This window comes from Piliocolobus tephrosceles, chromosome 3 (assembly GCF_002776525.5).
Source record: "Piliocolobus tephrosceles isolate RC106 chromosome 3, ASM277652v3, whole genome shotgun sequence".
Taxonomy (NCBI): Eukaryota; Metazoa; Chordata; class Mammalia; order Primates; family Cercopithecidae; genus Piliocolobus; species Piliocolobus tephrosceles.
In genome coordinates this window covers 47,374,780-47,387,176 of record NC_045436.1, presented here as the reverse complement: position 1 = coordinate 47,387,176, position 12,397 = coordinate 47,374,780, and the positions used below count along the sequence as shown (strand labels likewise).

The following is a 12,397-nucleotide window of genomic DNA, read 5'->3' as shown; positions in this document are numbered from 1 at the left end:
ACTTTTTTTTTTTTTTTTTTTTTTTTTTTGAGATGTAGTCTTGCTCTCTCTCCCAGTCTGGAGTGCAGTGGTGCAATCTCGGCTCACTGCAAGCTCTGCCTTCTGGTTTCATGCCTCAGTCTACCAAGTAGCTGGGACTACTACAGGTGCCCACCACCATGCCCAGCTAATTTTTTGTTGTTGTTGTATTTTTAGTAGAGATGGGGTTTCACTGTGTTAGCCAGGATGGTCTCGATCTCCTGACCTTGTGACCCACCTGCCTTGGCCTCCCAAAGTGCTGGGATTACAGGTGTGAGCCACTGTACCCAGCCCACATTTTCTTTATCCAGTCTATCACTGATTGGCATTTGGGTTGATTCCAAATCTTTGCTATTGTGAACAGTGCTACAATAAACATACATGTGCATGTGTCTTCATAGTAGAATGATTTATAATTCTTTGGATATATACTCAGTAATGGGATTACTGTGTCATATGTCTGTGGGCCACATAAATGTCTTCTTTTCAGAAGTGTCTGTTCATACATACCCTTCACCCACTTTCGGATGGGTTTTTTTTTCTTGCAAATTTGTTTAAGTTCCTTATAGATTCTGGATATTAGCCCTTTGTCAGATGAATAAATTGCAAAAATTGTCTCCCATTCTTTAGGCTGCCTGTTCACTCTGATGATAGTTTCTTTTGTGTGCAGAAGTTCTTTAATTTAATTAGATTCCATTTGTCAATTTTGGCTTTGGTTGTCATTGCTTTTGGTGTTTTGGTCACGAAGTCTTTGTCCATGCCTATGTCCTGAATGGTATTGCCTAGATTTTCTTCCAGGGTTTTTATGGTTTTAGGTCTTATGTTTAAGTCTTTAATTCATCTTGAGTTAATTTTTGAATAAGTTGTAAGGAAAGGGTCCAGTTTCAGCTTTTCTACATATGGCTAGCCAGTTTTTCCAACACCATTTATTAAATAGGGAATCCTTGCCCCAATGCCAGTATTTTACTGAGGATTTTTTTATCGATGTTCATCAGGGATATTGGCCTGAAATTTTCTTTTTTGTCTCTGCCAGGTTTTTGTATCAGGATGATGCTGGCCTCATAAAACGAGTTATGGAGGAATCCCTCTTTTTCTTTTGTTTGGAATCATTTCAGAAGGAATGGTACCTGCTCCTCTTTGCTTGTGTTAGGTTTGTCAAACATCAGATGGTTCTAGATGTGTGGCGTTATTTCTGAGGCCTCTGTTCTGTTCCAATATGCGTGTGTGTGTGTGTGTGTGTGTGTGTGTGTGTGTGTGTGTGTGTGTGTGTATCTGTTTTGATACCGGTACCATGCTGTTTTGATTACTGTAGCCTTAGAGTATAGTTTGAAGTCAGGTAATGTGATGCCTCCAGCTTTGTTCTTTTGGCTTAGGATTGCCTTTGATATATGGGGCTATTTTTTTGTTGTTCCATATGAAATTTAAAGTAGTTTTTTCTATTTCTGTGAAGAAAGTCAATGGTAACTTGATGGGGATAGCATTGAATCTACAAATTACTTTGGGCAGTATAGCCACTTTCATGATATTAATTCTTCCTATCCATGAACATAGAATGTTTTTCCATTTGTTTGTGTCTTTTCTTATTTCCTTGAACAGTGGTTTGTAATTCTCCTTCCAGAGGTCCTTCACATCCCTTTTAAGTTGTATTCCTAATTCCTAGGTATTTATTCTCTTTGTAGCAATTGTGAATAGGAGTGATTTGTGAATTACTCATGATTTGGCTCTCTATTATTGCTGTATAGGAATGCTTGTGATTTTTGCACATTGATTTTTGTATTCTGAGACTTTGCTGAAGTTGCTTATCAGCTTAAGGAGATTTTGGGCTAAGACGATGGGGTTTTCTAAATATATAATCATGTCATCTGCAAACAGAGACAATTCAACTTCCTCTCTTCCTATTTGAATACACTTTATTTCTTTCTCTTGCCTGATTGCCCTGGCCAGAAATTCCAATACTACATTGAATAAGAGTCGTGAGAGAAGGCATCCTTGACTTGTGCCGGTTTTCAAAGGGAATGTTTCCAGCTTTTGCACATTCAGTATGATATTGACTGTGAGTTTATCATAAATAGCTCTTACTATTTTGAAATACGTTCCATCAATACCTACTTTATTGAGAGTTTTTAGCATGAAGGGGTGAATTTTATTGAAGGCCTTTTCTGCATCTATTGTGATAATCATGTGGTTTTTGTCATTGGTTCTGTTTATGTGATGGATTATGTTTATTGATTTGCATATGTTGAACCAGACTTGCATCCCAGGGATGAAGCCGACTTGACCGTGGTGGATAAGCTTTTTGATGTGCTGCTGGATTCAGTTTGCCAGCATTTTATGGAGGATTTTCACGTCGATGTTCATCAGGAATGTTGGCCTGAAATTTTCTTTTTTTGTTGTGTCTCTGCCAGGTTTTTGTATCAGGATGATGCTGGCCTCATAAAATGAGCTAGGGAGGAGTCCCTCTTTTTCTATTGTTTGGAATAGTTTCAGAAGGAATGGTATCAGCTCCTCTTTGTAATTCTGGTAGAATTTGGCTATGAATCAGTCTGATCCTGGTCTTTTTTTGGTTGGTAGGCTACTAATTACTGCCTGAATTTCAAAACTTGTCATTGGTCTATTCAGGGATTCAACCCTTCTGATTTAGTCTTGAGAGGGTGTATGTGCCTGGGTATTTATCCATTTCTTCTAGATTTTCTAGTTTATTTGTATAGAGGTATTTACAGTATTCTCTGATGGCAGTTTGTATTTCTGTGGGATCAGTGGTCATCTCCCTTTTATCACTTTTATTATGTCTATTTGATTCTTCTCTCTTTTGTTCTTTATTAGTCTGGCTAGTGGTCCATCTATTTTGTTAATCTTTTCAAAAAAACAGCTCCTGGATTCATTGATTTTGGGGAGGGTTTTTTGGTGTCTGTCTCTCCTTTAGTTAGAGGCAGTACAAAATTTTAATGAGACTTAAGGAAAGTAGTAAATTATTTTATTCCAAACCTAAATAATTACATTTGAACATCTTTCTCAAAGAAAAAAAAAATTAATAATTGAGTTTTCTGTTATCTGAAGCATAAATTCAGATAAGATACACCTGTTGTTTACCATTTAACAAGTTCTTGTATGGAAGAATCTCTGTGTTCTCCGGAGGGAAGGAAGGCATCACCCCTCCTGTACCTGCCCTCCAGCCTCCTGTGCTCCCATCTGCTCTGGGCAACTTCCACTCCCAGGATATGTTTATATTGTACATCACCACAATGATGCCTCACTGACTGCTGATCACCCCCATCCCAAGATCGGGTTAGCTCTGAGCATTTTTCCCTTGAAGAGGGTATCAGTGAACAGATTGCATCTATATCCAGACTCTAAGACTATCAATTTTTGAAGCCTTTTCCCCATGAGATTTAAGGAAAAAAAGCACCCTTTCCTCCCCCTCCTTTCCCACTCTCTGTCCCTATCGCTCTGTCTCTATGTTTCTCTCTATTTTATTTTATTTTATTTTACTTTATTTTATTGAGATGGAGTTTTGCTCTTGTTGCCCAGGCTGGAGTCCAACAGCGTGATCTTGGCTCACTGTAAACCCCACCTCTCGGGTTTTCAAGCAATTCTCCTGCTTCAGCCTCCTGAGTAGCTGAGATTATACGTGCCCACTACGACACCCAGCTAATTTTTTGTATTTTTAGTACAGACAGGGTTTCACCGTGTTGGCCAGACTGGTCTTGAACTTCTGACCTCAGGTGATCCGCCCACCTCTGCCTCCCAAAGTGCTGGGATTTCTCTCTCACTTTGTGTGTGTGTATGTGTGTGTGTGTGTGTGTGTGTGTGTCTGTGTGTGTTTAGGTTTAGAAGTCACCATTATTTAAAGGGCCATGTGGGGAAATCAACTCTCTTGCTTGGTTCTCTTGAAATCTCAGGGGCACATTCAACAGGGCTAGAAATTTTTATTCCTTATAACAATTTTTTTAACCCACAAATTATTCACCAAATTCTAACTGATTGGAGATTTCTAGACCAATGGGAGAGGGTACCTGCTCAATAATGAAGAATTCAATTTATAACGTTTAAGTGCCCAGAGCTTGTTAACATAAAATGATATAGACTGCAAATAAAAAAGTAATGTTCCTTTCTCTTAAGTAGCTCACAATCTAGTATCTTCTTCAAAACAACAATAATAGGTGATTTAACCCTATTTGGTGAAAAAGAATCAAAGCTGTGAAGCAAGAAATACAAATACCAGTAAGTTCTCCACATAGGAGGGTGAACTGCACATATTTATGACTAATAGCAGCACAGTTTCCTCATCTTTGTTTGGATTCCAACTCACACAGTCATGAAAATCATGGCTGTTAGGTATACAAAAATATTGTATCAGATCTAATGCTTGCTGAGGGGTGGAACTCACTGTAAATGGGACCAGAATGGGAAAGTTTGTGACAGGGTCTACTAGATTCTTAGATTTGGCATGGTAATTTTAGGTCCATGGGCTGAAGCACTCTGTAGAATTATATAATAATTTTACCAAAAAAAGAGAGAATTAAGGTATTTACAGAGAATTGTGTTTAAAACATTTTTTTTTTAATGTTCTATCACTGGTCAGACTTTTAAACTGTAAATAGTAACCCCTGAGAAAGAAAACTACAAATGCCAAATATTCCTCCATATAAAACTGATGAAAATGAATACTTTCATGAAGTGTTTCTAAAAAGAAGGAGAACAGTGTAAACGCTAACCTATGCTACATCAACTTCAAACATCTGAGAGCCAAAAAGGAAGTAAAAAACTGTTTAGATTAATTTGGTCATTTTAAAATAATTGAAAGGCAAAGAAGCTGAACTGTCTTTCAGGACCAAACTGCTGGTTGAAAAACTTAGGCTTTAAAACCATTTCTTCTGTCAGTCCATCCAGTGTTCTTGTATCAATACTACCAGAGCCCATTTATCATTGCTGTGCTGCAGACAAGGTACCTCAGTTAGTGTGACTTAGGCACCAAACTCCATGACTGTGTGAAAGACCTACCATCTCCCCTTCTATACAGTCAAAACTCATTTCCCCTACTCCCCTTTCCACTCCACCTCCAACAGAAAAGAATTTAAAGTTGTCTTAGTACTATTTTACTTAAATAAGCAAATAATTAGAGGTAAGTCTACTTTTTAACAACTTAATTTTATGAGTTATATAGTTAGAAAGTCAAACTAAGTAAGACCTTCACATGTCTATTACATACTGTGTCTTCTAGTGTGCCTTGTTTGTATTCCCATGTAATTAAGGTACTTATATATCTTTCTACCGGAAGTGTAAATTCTGCTCCACCTGTTCCTTATTCTCTCTCTCCTTCCACCCTAAATCCCCCAGATTCCCAACATCCACATTCAATTTGCAAGGGCATGAAAAGGGTGAGACCTTTAGGGAAAGTGTTTTTCTTCTCAGTTTTACAACAGATAAGTGAATTCCTGATTTATACCAAAATCTCTAGAGATGTAAATAGAATAGTGAGGAACTGATATAAGATATGACATTCTCTCCCACTCAGTAAGTACTTCATAACTCATTGGAGACTTGAAAGCTCCATTTAAGACATTAATACAAAGACTTGAGAAGAATGTCGATAGATTACTTTGCCCACAGATTAAAGAAATACCACATGGGTATAGAACGGATTAACTCCAAAGTTGCTGAGTTTAGATAAATAAATAGAACAAATGATTAAAGTCATACATATACATATTTTATATCTGTACAATGCATCTTTATATTTTGAACAGAAACATTTTATGAATAGCACTTAGTTGTATTTTTATAAGGTTTTTAAAAATCCAGTCTTTATAACATTTGATTTTCATTTAGTCTCATCTTCCCCTAATATAAGATGACTCCAAGAAAATATCTGTGACAAATATCCTAGGTTCTGAGTGGTCCTCCAGGTTGACTGGACTAAAGACATTTAGAATTATCTTCAGAACTAAGTGGACTGTCACCACCAAACTGTCACCTCCATGAAAGGAGAAAAGCAATAATTAATCATCTTTCATTCCACAAAGTATATTTAAATTGTAGAATGTAGCTGCTCCCATCAATTTTATGTCAGTAGCTTTTGTCATATTACAGTTTATGTGTAACAAACAAATACCCTGGTAGTCTGGAAAAATTAGTATGGCTTCCAAGACTTATGCCTTACAGAGTTTATGGCACAGCTATGGACAGGTAATGATCTATTATTCAATATGATCTCTCTGTCTCTTCTTCCATAAGTAATATGTTTGCTTGATTTTAAAGTAATGTTTCTCTTTCTCCTTGAAATTTATACTTAACCAATAAGTATCACAAAATGCCACTTCTTTTTGTGTGTATAAAAAAGTTAGAGGGTTCACGTAAGTCAATCATTAAAATGTGTCTTATTATAGTATAGATGGTTTCGATGATAACCTGAATGAAGCTGTATTTAACATGAACTTAATATCCCACTCAAATTTATTTTTAAAAATTAACATTTAATGAATGAAATAAATTATGGTTTGTGAACGTATTAAAGTAAAGAACTAAAGGTTTAGCCAACTTTCAGGTGAAAAACAAATGTGAAGAGGACTCTTTGATAATACTTTAAATATTTTAAGAACACTAAAAACTCAGGTGTTTTTTAGCATGTATGGTTGATTTATTAATAGCTTTCTGGGTAGACCCTTCAAAACACTATTCAGTACATACCCCATAGTATTATATCTTTCATAAAAACTAAGAAAAATTCCGTTTCATTTAGCTGTAGGTTGAGAAACACCTGTTCTTCCTTGGGTTAGTTCTTCATTCTGTGAAAGTGGACTTGATGTTTTTAAACATATTTCTCAATTAAATTGCATTTTATTTATCTGTGTGTATAAACAGAGCCAAAGGGATGCCTCTCCTTCCCCATTTCCTATTGTTAGCTGCCTCCTGCAAGAGAAAACTGCTAATAATTTAGGGGTCATGTATTTGTAAGCTGTTGATGTTCTGTATTATTCATTAATCTGATTATCATGCTATCTATGTCACTGCTTAAATGTACAACACGGCAGGGCTAGAAAAAAGAGTAAGGTATTTTACTGTGACACCAATTTGTTGATTAATGCCTTCTTAGTAATACCACAGCCTATTGTGAGCAAAGGCCTTGGAATCAAAGTGGGTTTAAATTCTGGACCCATTGTTTACTGCATAGGTTATCTTGAAGACTTCCTCATTTGTGAAATACGCATAATGATAGTACCTTCCTCATAGCACATGTCAGAGGATTATCTAAGACAAGGCATATAAGGTATTAGCATATTGTCTGTCACTACAGTAGTCGTTATTTACTAACGGTCATTTAATTTACATTATCATTTAAAAATTAGTTCCATAATTTTACATATTCATATCACATATATGTTAGCTGTACTATATGTCTCAATTTTATTCATAAATACATTTAATATATAGTCTAATACCTTGTTAAAATGCAAACATATTACTGTGAATAAAGCAATACACACATATATACCCAAGAATGTATAAATGTGATTATTAATTTTTCCTACTGAATCCATATATCTATTGTTTTAACAACTTTATGAGTTACATAATTAGGAAGTCAAACTAAACAAGAGCTTCACACTGTCTTCTAGTGTTTCTTGTTTGGGATAATACATGATCCAATAGCTAAAAGAAATTTACATACAGTCATGTGTAGTTTAACAAGGAGATATGTTCTGAGAAATTAGTCATTAGGCAATTTCGTCATGGTGCAAACATCACAGAATACACTTATAAATACCTAGGCGGTAGAGCCTACTACACAACTACGCTCCATGGTATCGCCTATTGCTCCTAGGTTACAATCTGTATAGTATGTTACTGTGTGTAAAACTTTAGGTAACTGTACCATAATGTTAAGTATTTATGTACCTAAACATATCTAAACATAGAAAAGATACAGTAAAAATATGGTATAAAAGATTAAAAATGGTACACCTATAAAGGGCACTTGCCACGAATGAAGTCTGCAGGGCTAGAAGTTGCTCTGGATGAGTCAGTGAGTGTGTGGTGGGTGAATGTGAAGACCTAGAACATTGCCATACTCTACCGTAGACTTGATAAACAGTGTACACGTAGGCTACAACATTTTACAAATCTTTTCTTTCTTCAATAATAAATTAACCTAGGATTACTATAACTTTTTTACTTTATAAACTTTTAAATTTTCTTAACTTTTTGACACTTTCATAATAACATTTAGCTGAAAATACAAATACATTGTACAGTTGTACAAAAGTATTTTTTCTTTCTTCCTTATTCTATAACTTTTTATTTTATTTTATTTTATTACTTTTTAACTTTTTGTGTTAAAAACTGAGACAAAAACACACACATTAACCTAAGCCCACACAAGATCAGGATCACCAAGATGTCACTAGGCGATAGAAATGTTTTAGCTGTGTTATAATCTTATAAGACCACTGTCATATATGTAGTTGTCATTGACCAAATGTCATTATGCAGTACACGATCATATTTATTTTTTGTTTGTTTGTTTTTTGAGACGGAGTATCGCTCTGCCTCGAGGCTGGAGCACAGTGGCGCAATCTCGGCTCACTGCAACCTCTGCCTCTCGGGTTCAAGCAATTCTCCTGCCTCAACCTCCAGAATTGCTGGGACTGCAGGCACGCACCACCGCACCCAGCTAATTTTTGGTATTTTTAGTAGAGACGGGGTTTCACCATGTTAGCCAGGATGGTCTCAATCTCTTGACCTCGCGATCCGCCTGCCTCAGCCTCCCAAAGTGCTGGGATTAGGGACATAAGCCACCGCGCCTGGCCGATCACATTTGTTTTGCCACATAGCTAGCACATTTATCTTTCCTGTGGAATTGTACGATCTTCCCCCATTCTGCTGGTCCCTCATGATTTCCCAGTGTATTTACTAAGCTTCACAAACAACTGTGAGAATGTTGGTTCAATGTTGATTTTATATAAAATTAAAATTCATTTTCACATAAAACTAACATAAGTATTTAAAACTGAGTTACATACCTGAATTCAAAAAAGGTAAGTTATCTTTTCCGCTCACACTTTCTGGGGCTGTACATTCACATACCAGGGCACACTAGGAAAAAATGTAAAAAAAAAATTTGAAAATAATCAAAATAAGAAATGATATTCTTTTATTTTCTTTGCAAAACATAAGGCTATGTACACGGTTCCAAAAAGTTTTGAATAAAATACTTCTAAAAAACTATTTATAGTTTTATCTTTACTATGAAGAGTATTTAACTTGTGATTTACTTAAATGTTTATGTAATATGCTTATATTATATAATATAGAGGCTACTCAGGGAAAAAATTAAAAAGAGAAAAATGATTATCCCCAACATGCTAGAGATATGTTCCTAGCACAGTAAATCATATTTGACAAGCTGAATCATTTTGTATTTCTTTCACCTGAGCTAATTTCAGATCAACAGAAAGCAAATTATTGTCTAGAGTTTAAGTAATTGCAACTTTAAATAAAAGACAAAATATGCTGAAACCACTAGTTATATAGGGCAAAAGATTATTTTGTCTCCAGCAAAACAATGCGAACACTTGCTCAAAAAGTATGAGGACCATTTATAAATAAGCTGATCTGTGGAATCTATAATGAATTGATTAAGCTCCTGACCTTTACGGTACTGTCAATTTCTTAACAGAAAGAGAGAAGAGATACAGAGCACGTGGACATGTTCCTAGTGAATGAACCGTGATGGGAGAGAATGTCCCAGACAATTCCTCATTAAATGTGGTACTCTCCCTCAGCTTCCTATGAAACTGTGATGGAAAGAGGAAACAAAATTCTTCTGGCCCCAGGAGTTGGACAAGATCTATTTTCACATAGACAGGCTCTAGCATTTGTGTCTTCAAATGAGTTTCCTTTTATCTTTAGAAAAATCATGCGGGTGGGGGTGGGGACAGGTAAAGAGGAGAGTGAATTTGCACAGCAAATATACCCCATATAAACAAGTAAATGCAAACATAACAAAGCAAACATATACACAAAAATTGCAGAAAGCTCTTTTGGTGACAAGGTCTGAGGAAACCAGCCATCCTTCTGTAAGTTTTGCATGGCTCTGCTCAAGGGGCTCTGAGGGCTCAGACAAGCTTCTCCAAGGTTCTATCAGCCTTGCTTGAGCCATTTCCCCGCTGTTCTGTCTCCCTCCACCTTTCCTTCCCCAGGCACTGGCCCTCATTGAAAATCATGGACACTGAGGTCACTTTTAACAATGGAATGTTTACATTCCTCAAACATTTTGAGGAAGAAGACAAAGAATTCAAAACACTGATTTAAATGTTACTTTCTGTTTTCTTAGAGTCTACTGCTTATTCCACAGTCAACATTCATCACATTACTCAGTAAATTTTTTGTTGGGGTACAAAAAATGGTTTCATAATTTTTTTATTGAGGTCCTAGTTGACTGAAAGAATGAATGACTCTTAAAATTTCTCTTAAAGCTCTTAAAATTTCATGTTCTCTAAATCACATTTCTGACCACCCAGAAGTTAGAGGTGCACTTCCTCTAATCCACAGCAAGTTTGGAAATGCACTTCCTAAATCACTAGAATGATGTTCAATGATACTAAAAATACATAAGATTTTAATTTCTCCTATTTTCAATATTTCCTTTAATTCTTTTAGCATATACAGGGCTGTTAAAATAAGTTTTCATCAACATTATATTCATCATATCAGTGTTCTACGCTATAATAAATAATAGCTACTTATTTAGCTCAGAGTCTTATGGCTTACAGCGGAGTACACGATCTGTTTCTCCCGGCCCCGTGAATCTCAGCACTCAACTCCAACCACTTCTCCTCGACCCCTGAGCTCCAGTCACACTGGCCTATTTGCTGCTCTTTCAACACAACAAGCATGCTGCCACCTTGGGGCCTTTGCTCTTGCTATTCATGCTACCTAGAATTTGTATTCCTGCCATATATCCCCATCTCACTCCCTTATTTCCTGAAAGTTTCAGCTCAAACATCACATTATCAGTGAACCTTTCCTTAACCAACATCTGGTATAAACAACCTGTTCCTTTCACCCTGTCTTTTTTTCTGTACAGCATATAGCACCAGTCAGTAATATATTACCTGTTATTTTAATTGTTTATTTCCCCTGAAGGTACCATCTGTGTCTCTCTGGTTCATTGCTGAATCTCTAGAACCTAGTAGAATGCTTAGAACTTAGTAGGTGATATTTTTGATAAATGAATGATGATTATTTGCCTACAAATATTCTCTTTAAGGTAAGGCTGGTTATAATACTTTCAATTTTACATTTGGAGGAAATAAGGGGATAAGACATTCTGAGACTGGTCCTTAGCCACTCAAAAACTCCATCTTTCCTCTGAGCACTGCTGATAAACTACAATGAAAACAGTACTTCAAATAACAGGAGCAAGATGGCCTAAGAAAAGCAGAAGGTTTTCATAAGGGGATGTATTAATACTCCACTTACACTATTTTTGCTGGTATCATAAATAAGACATTTTCTTTCCTTTTGTAGAAATCACAATCCCTTTGGTCACTAGTGCTATGCTACATTCCAATACAACACAGATCTTAAACTAACAGGAGAGAAAAGGCAGGGGCTGAACTAAACTAAGCTGCTCCCGTGCCTCACTGGAGGATGCTCCTAATAATGCTTCAATCCTGACAGGAAGCTGATCATCTCTGCTGCAGGCAAAGAAGGGCTGTGCTCAATGGGAGGACTTTTCCTGTCTCAATCAATCCTTTTGGCTGTTACTTATTGGGTTTTCTCATTTTTCACCTGATTTGATTATTTGGTTCCTACTTATCCTGTCTCTAATAGTATTGTCTTTGACTATTTCGAAAGTTGTTCTGTAAGTTTCTTTCTTTTTCTTCCACAATCCTACACTCTTTACTACATGCCATCTTATTTATTTTCCACCAATTGGCATGGAGTTATATGCAGCCACATATTGTCTCTTCTATAGGATAATTTTTAGCTTTACTTCTTGACTTCTTTAAAGTAAAGTTGACTTCATTTATTCATTTATTTCTGAGTTAGACTGTTTCAGGTACTGGGGATAAAGGAGGGAATGAAAACAGACAGTTTTGTCTCATGAATACTAGTGAGGAAAATAGACCACAAATGAGATAAATTAGTCATATATATGTGACATTGAACAATGACAAGTACTAATGACAAAAATAAAAAATAATGCAGAGAAAGGAGATAGAAAGCTTTGGGGTAGACACTGCACTCTTAGATAGGGTTGCATGAAAGGCTTCAGTGAGGAGCTGACACTTCTGCATAAAGACCAGAAGGAAATAAGTGAACCACAAAATTACTTGGGGAAAACACTTCAAAGGTAGGTAGAAAAACAAAGTGC

At 36.1% G+C, this 12,397-nt stretch overlaps 1 protein-coding gene across 6 annotated transcripts in view; it reads right to left on the bottom strand.

Annotated features, from left to right (window-relative positions):
* Positions 1 to 12,397, bottom strand: part of INPP4B (inositol polyphosphate-4-phosphatase type II B) — an 840,917-nt gene that overhangs the window by 220,495 nt on the left and 608,025 nt on the right. For all 6 annotated transcript variants that reach the window (XM_023225976.3, XM_023225978.3, XM_023225977.3 and 3 more), the window contains one exon: positions 9,039 to 9,111. In XM_023225976.3, coding sequence (XP_023081744.1) covers positions 9,039 to 9,111 — 73 coding nt within the window. The remainder of the gene's footprint in view (positions 1 to 9,038; positions 9,112 to 12,397) is intronic.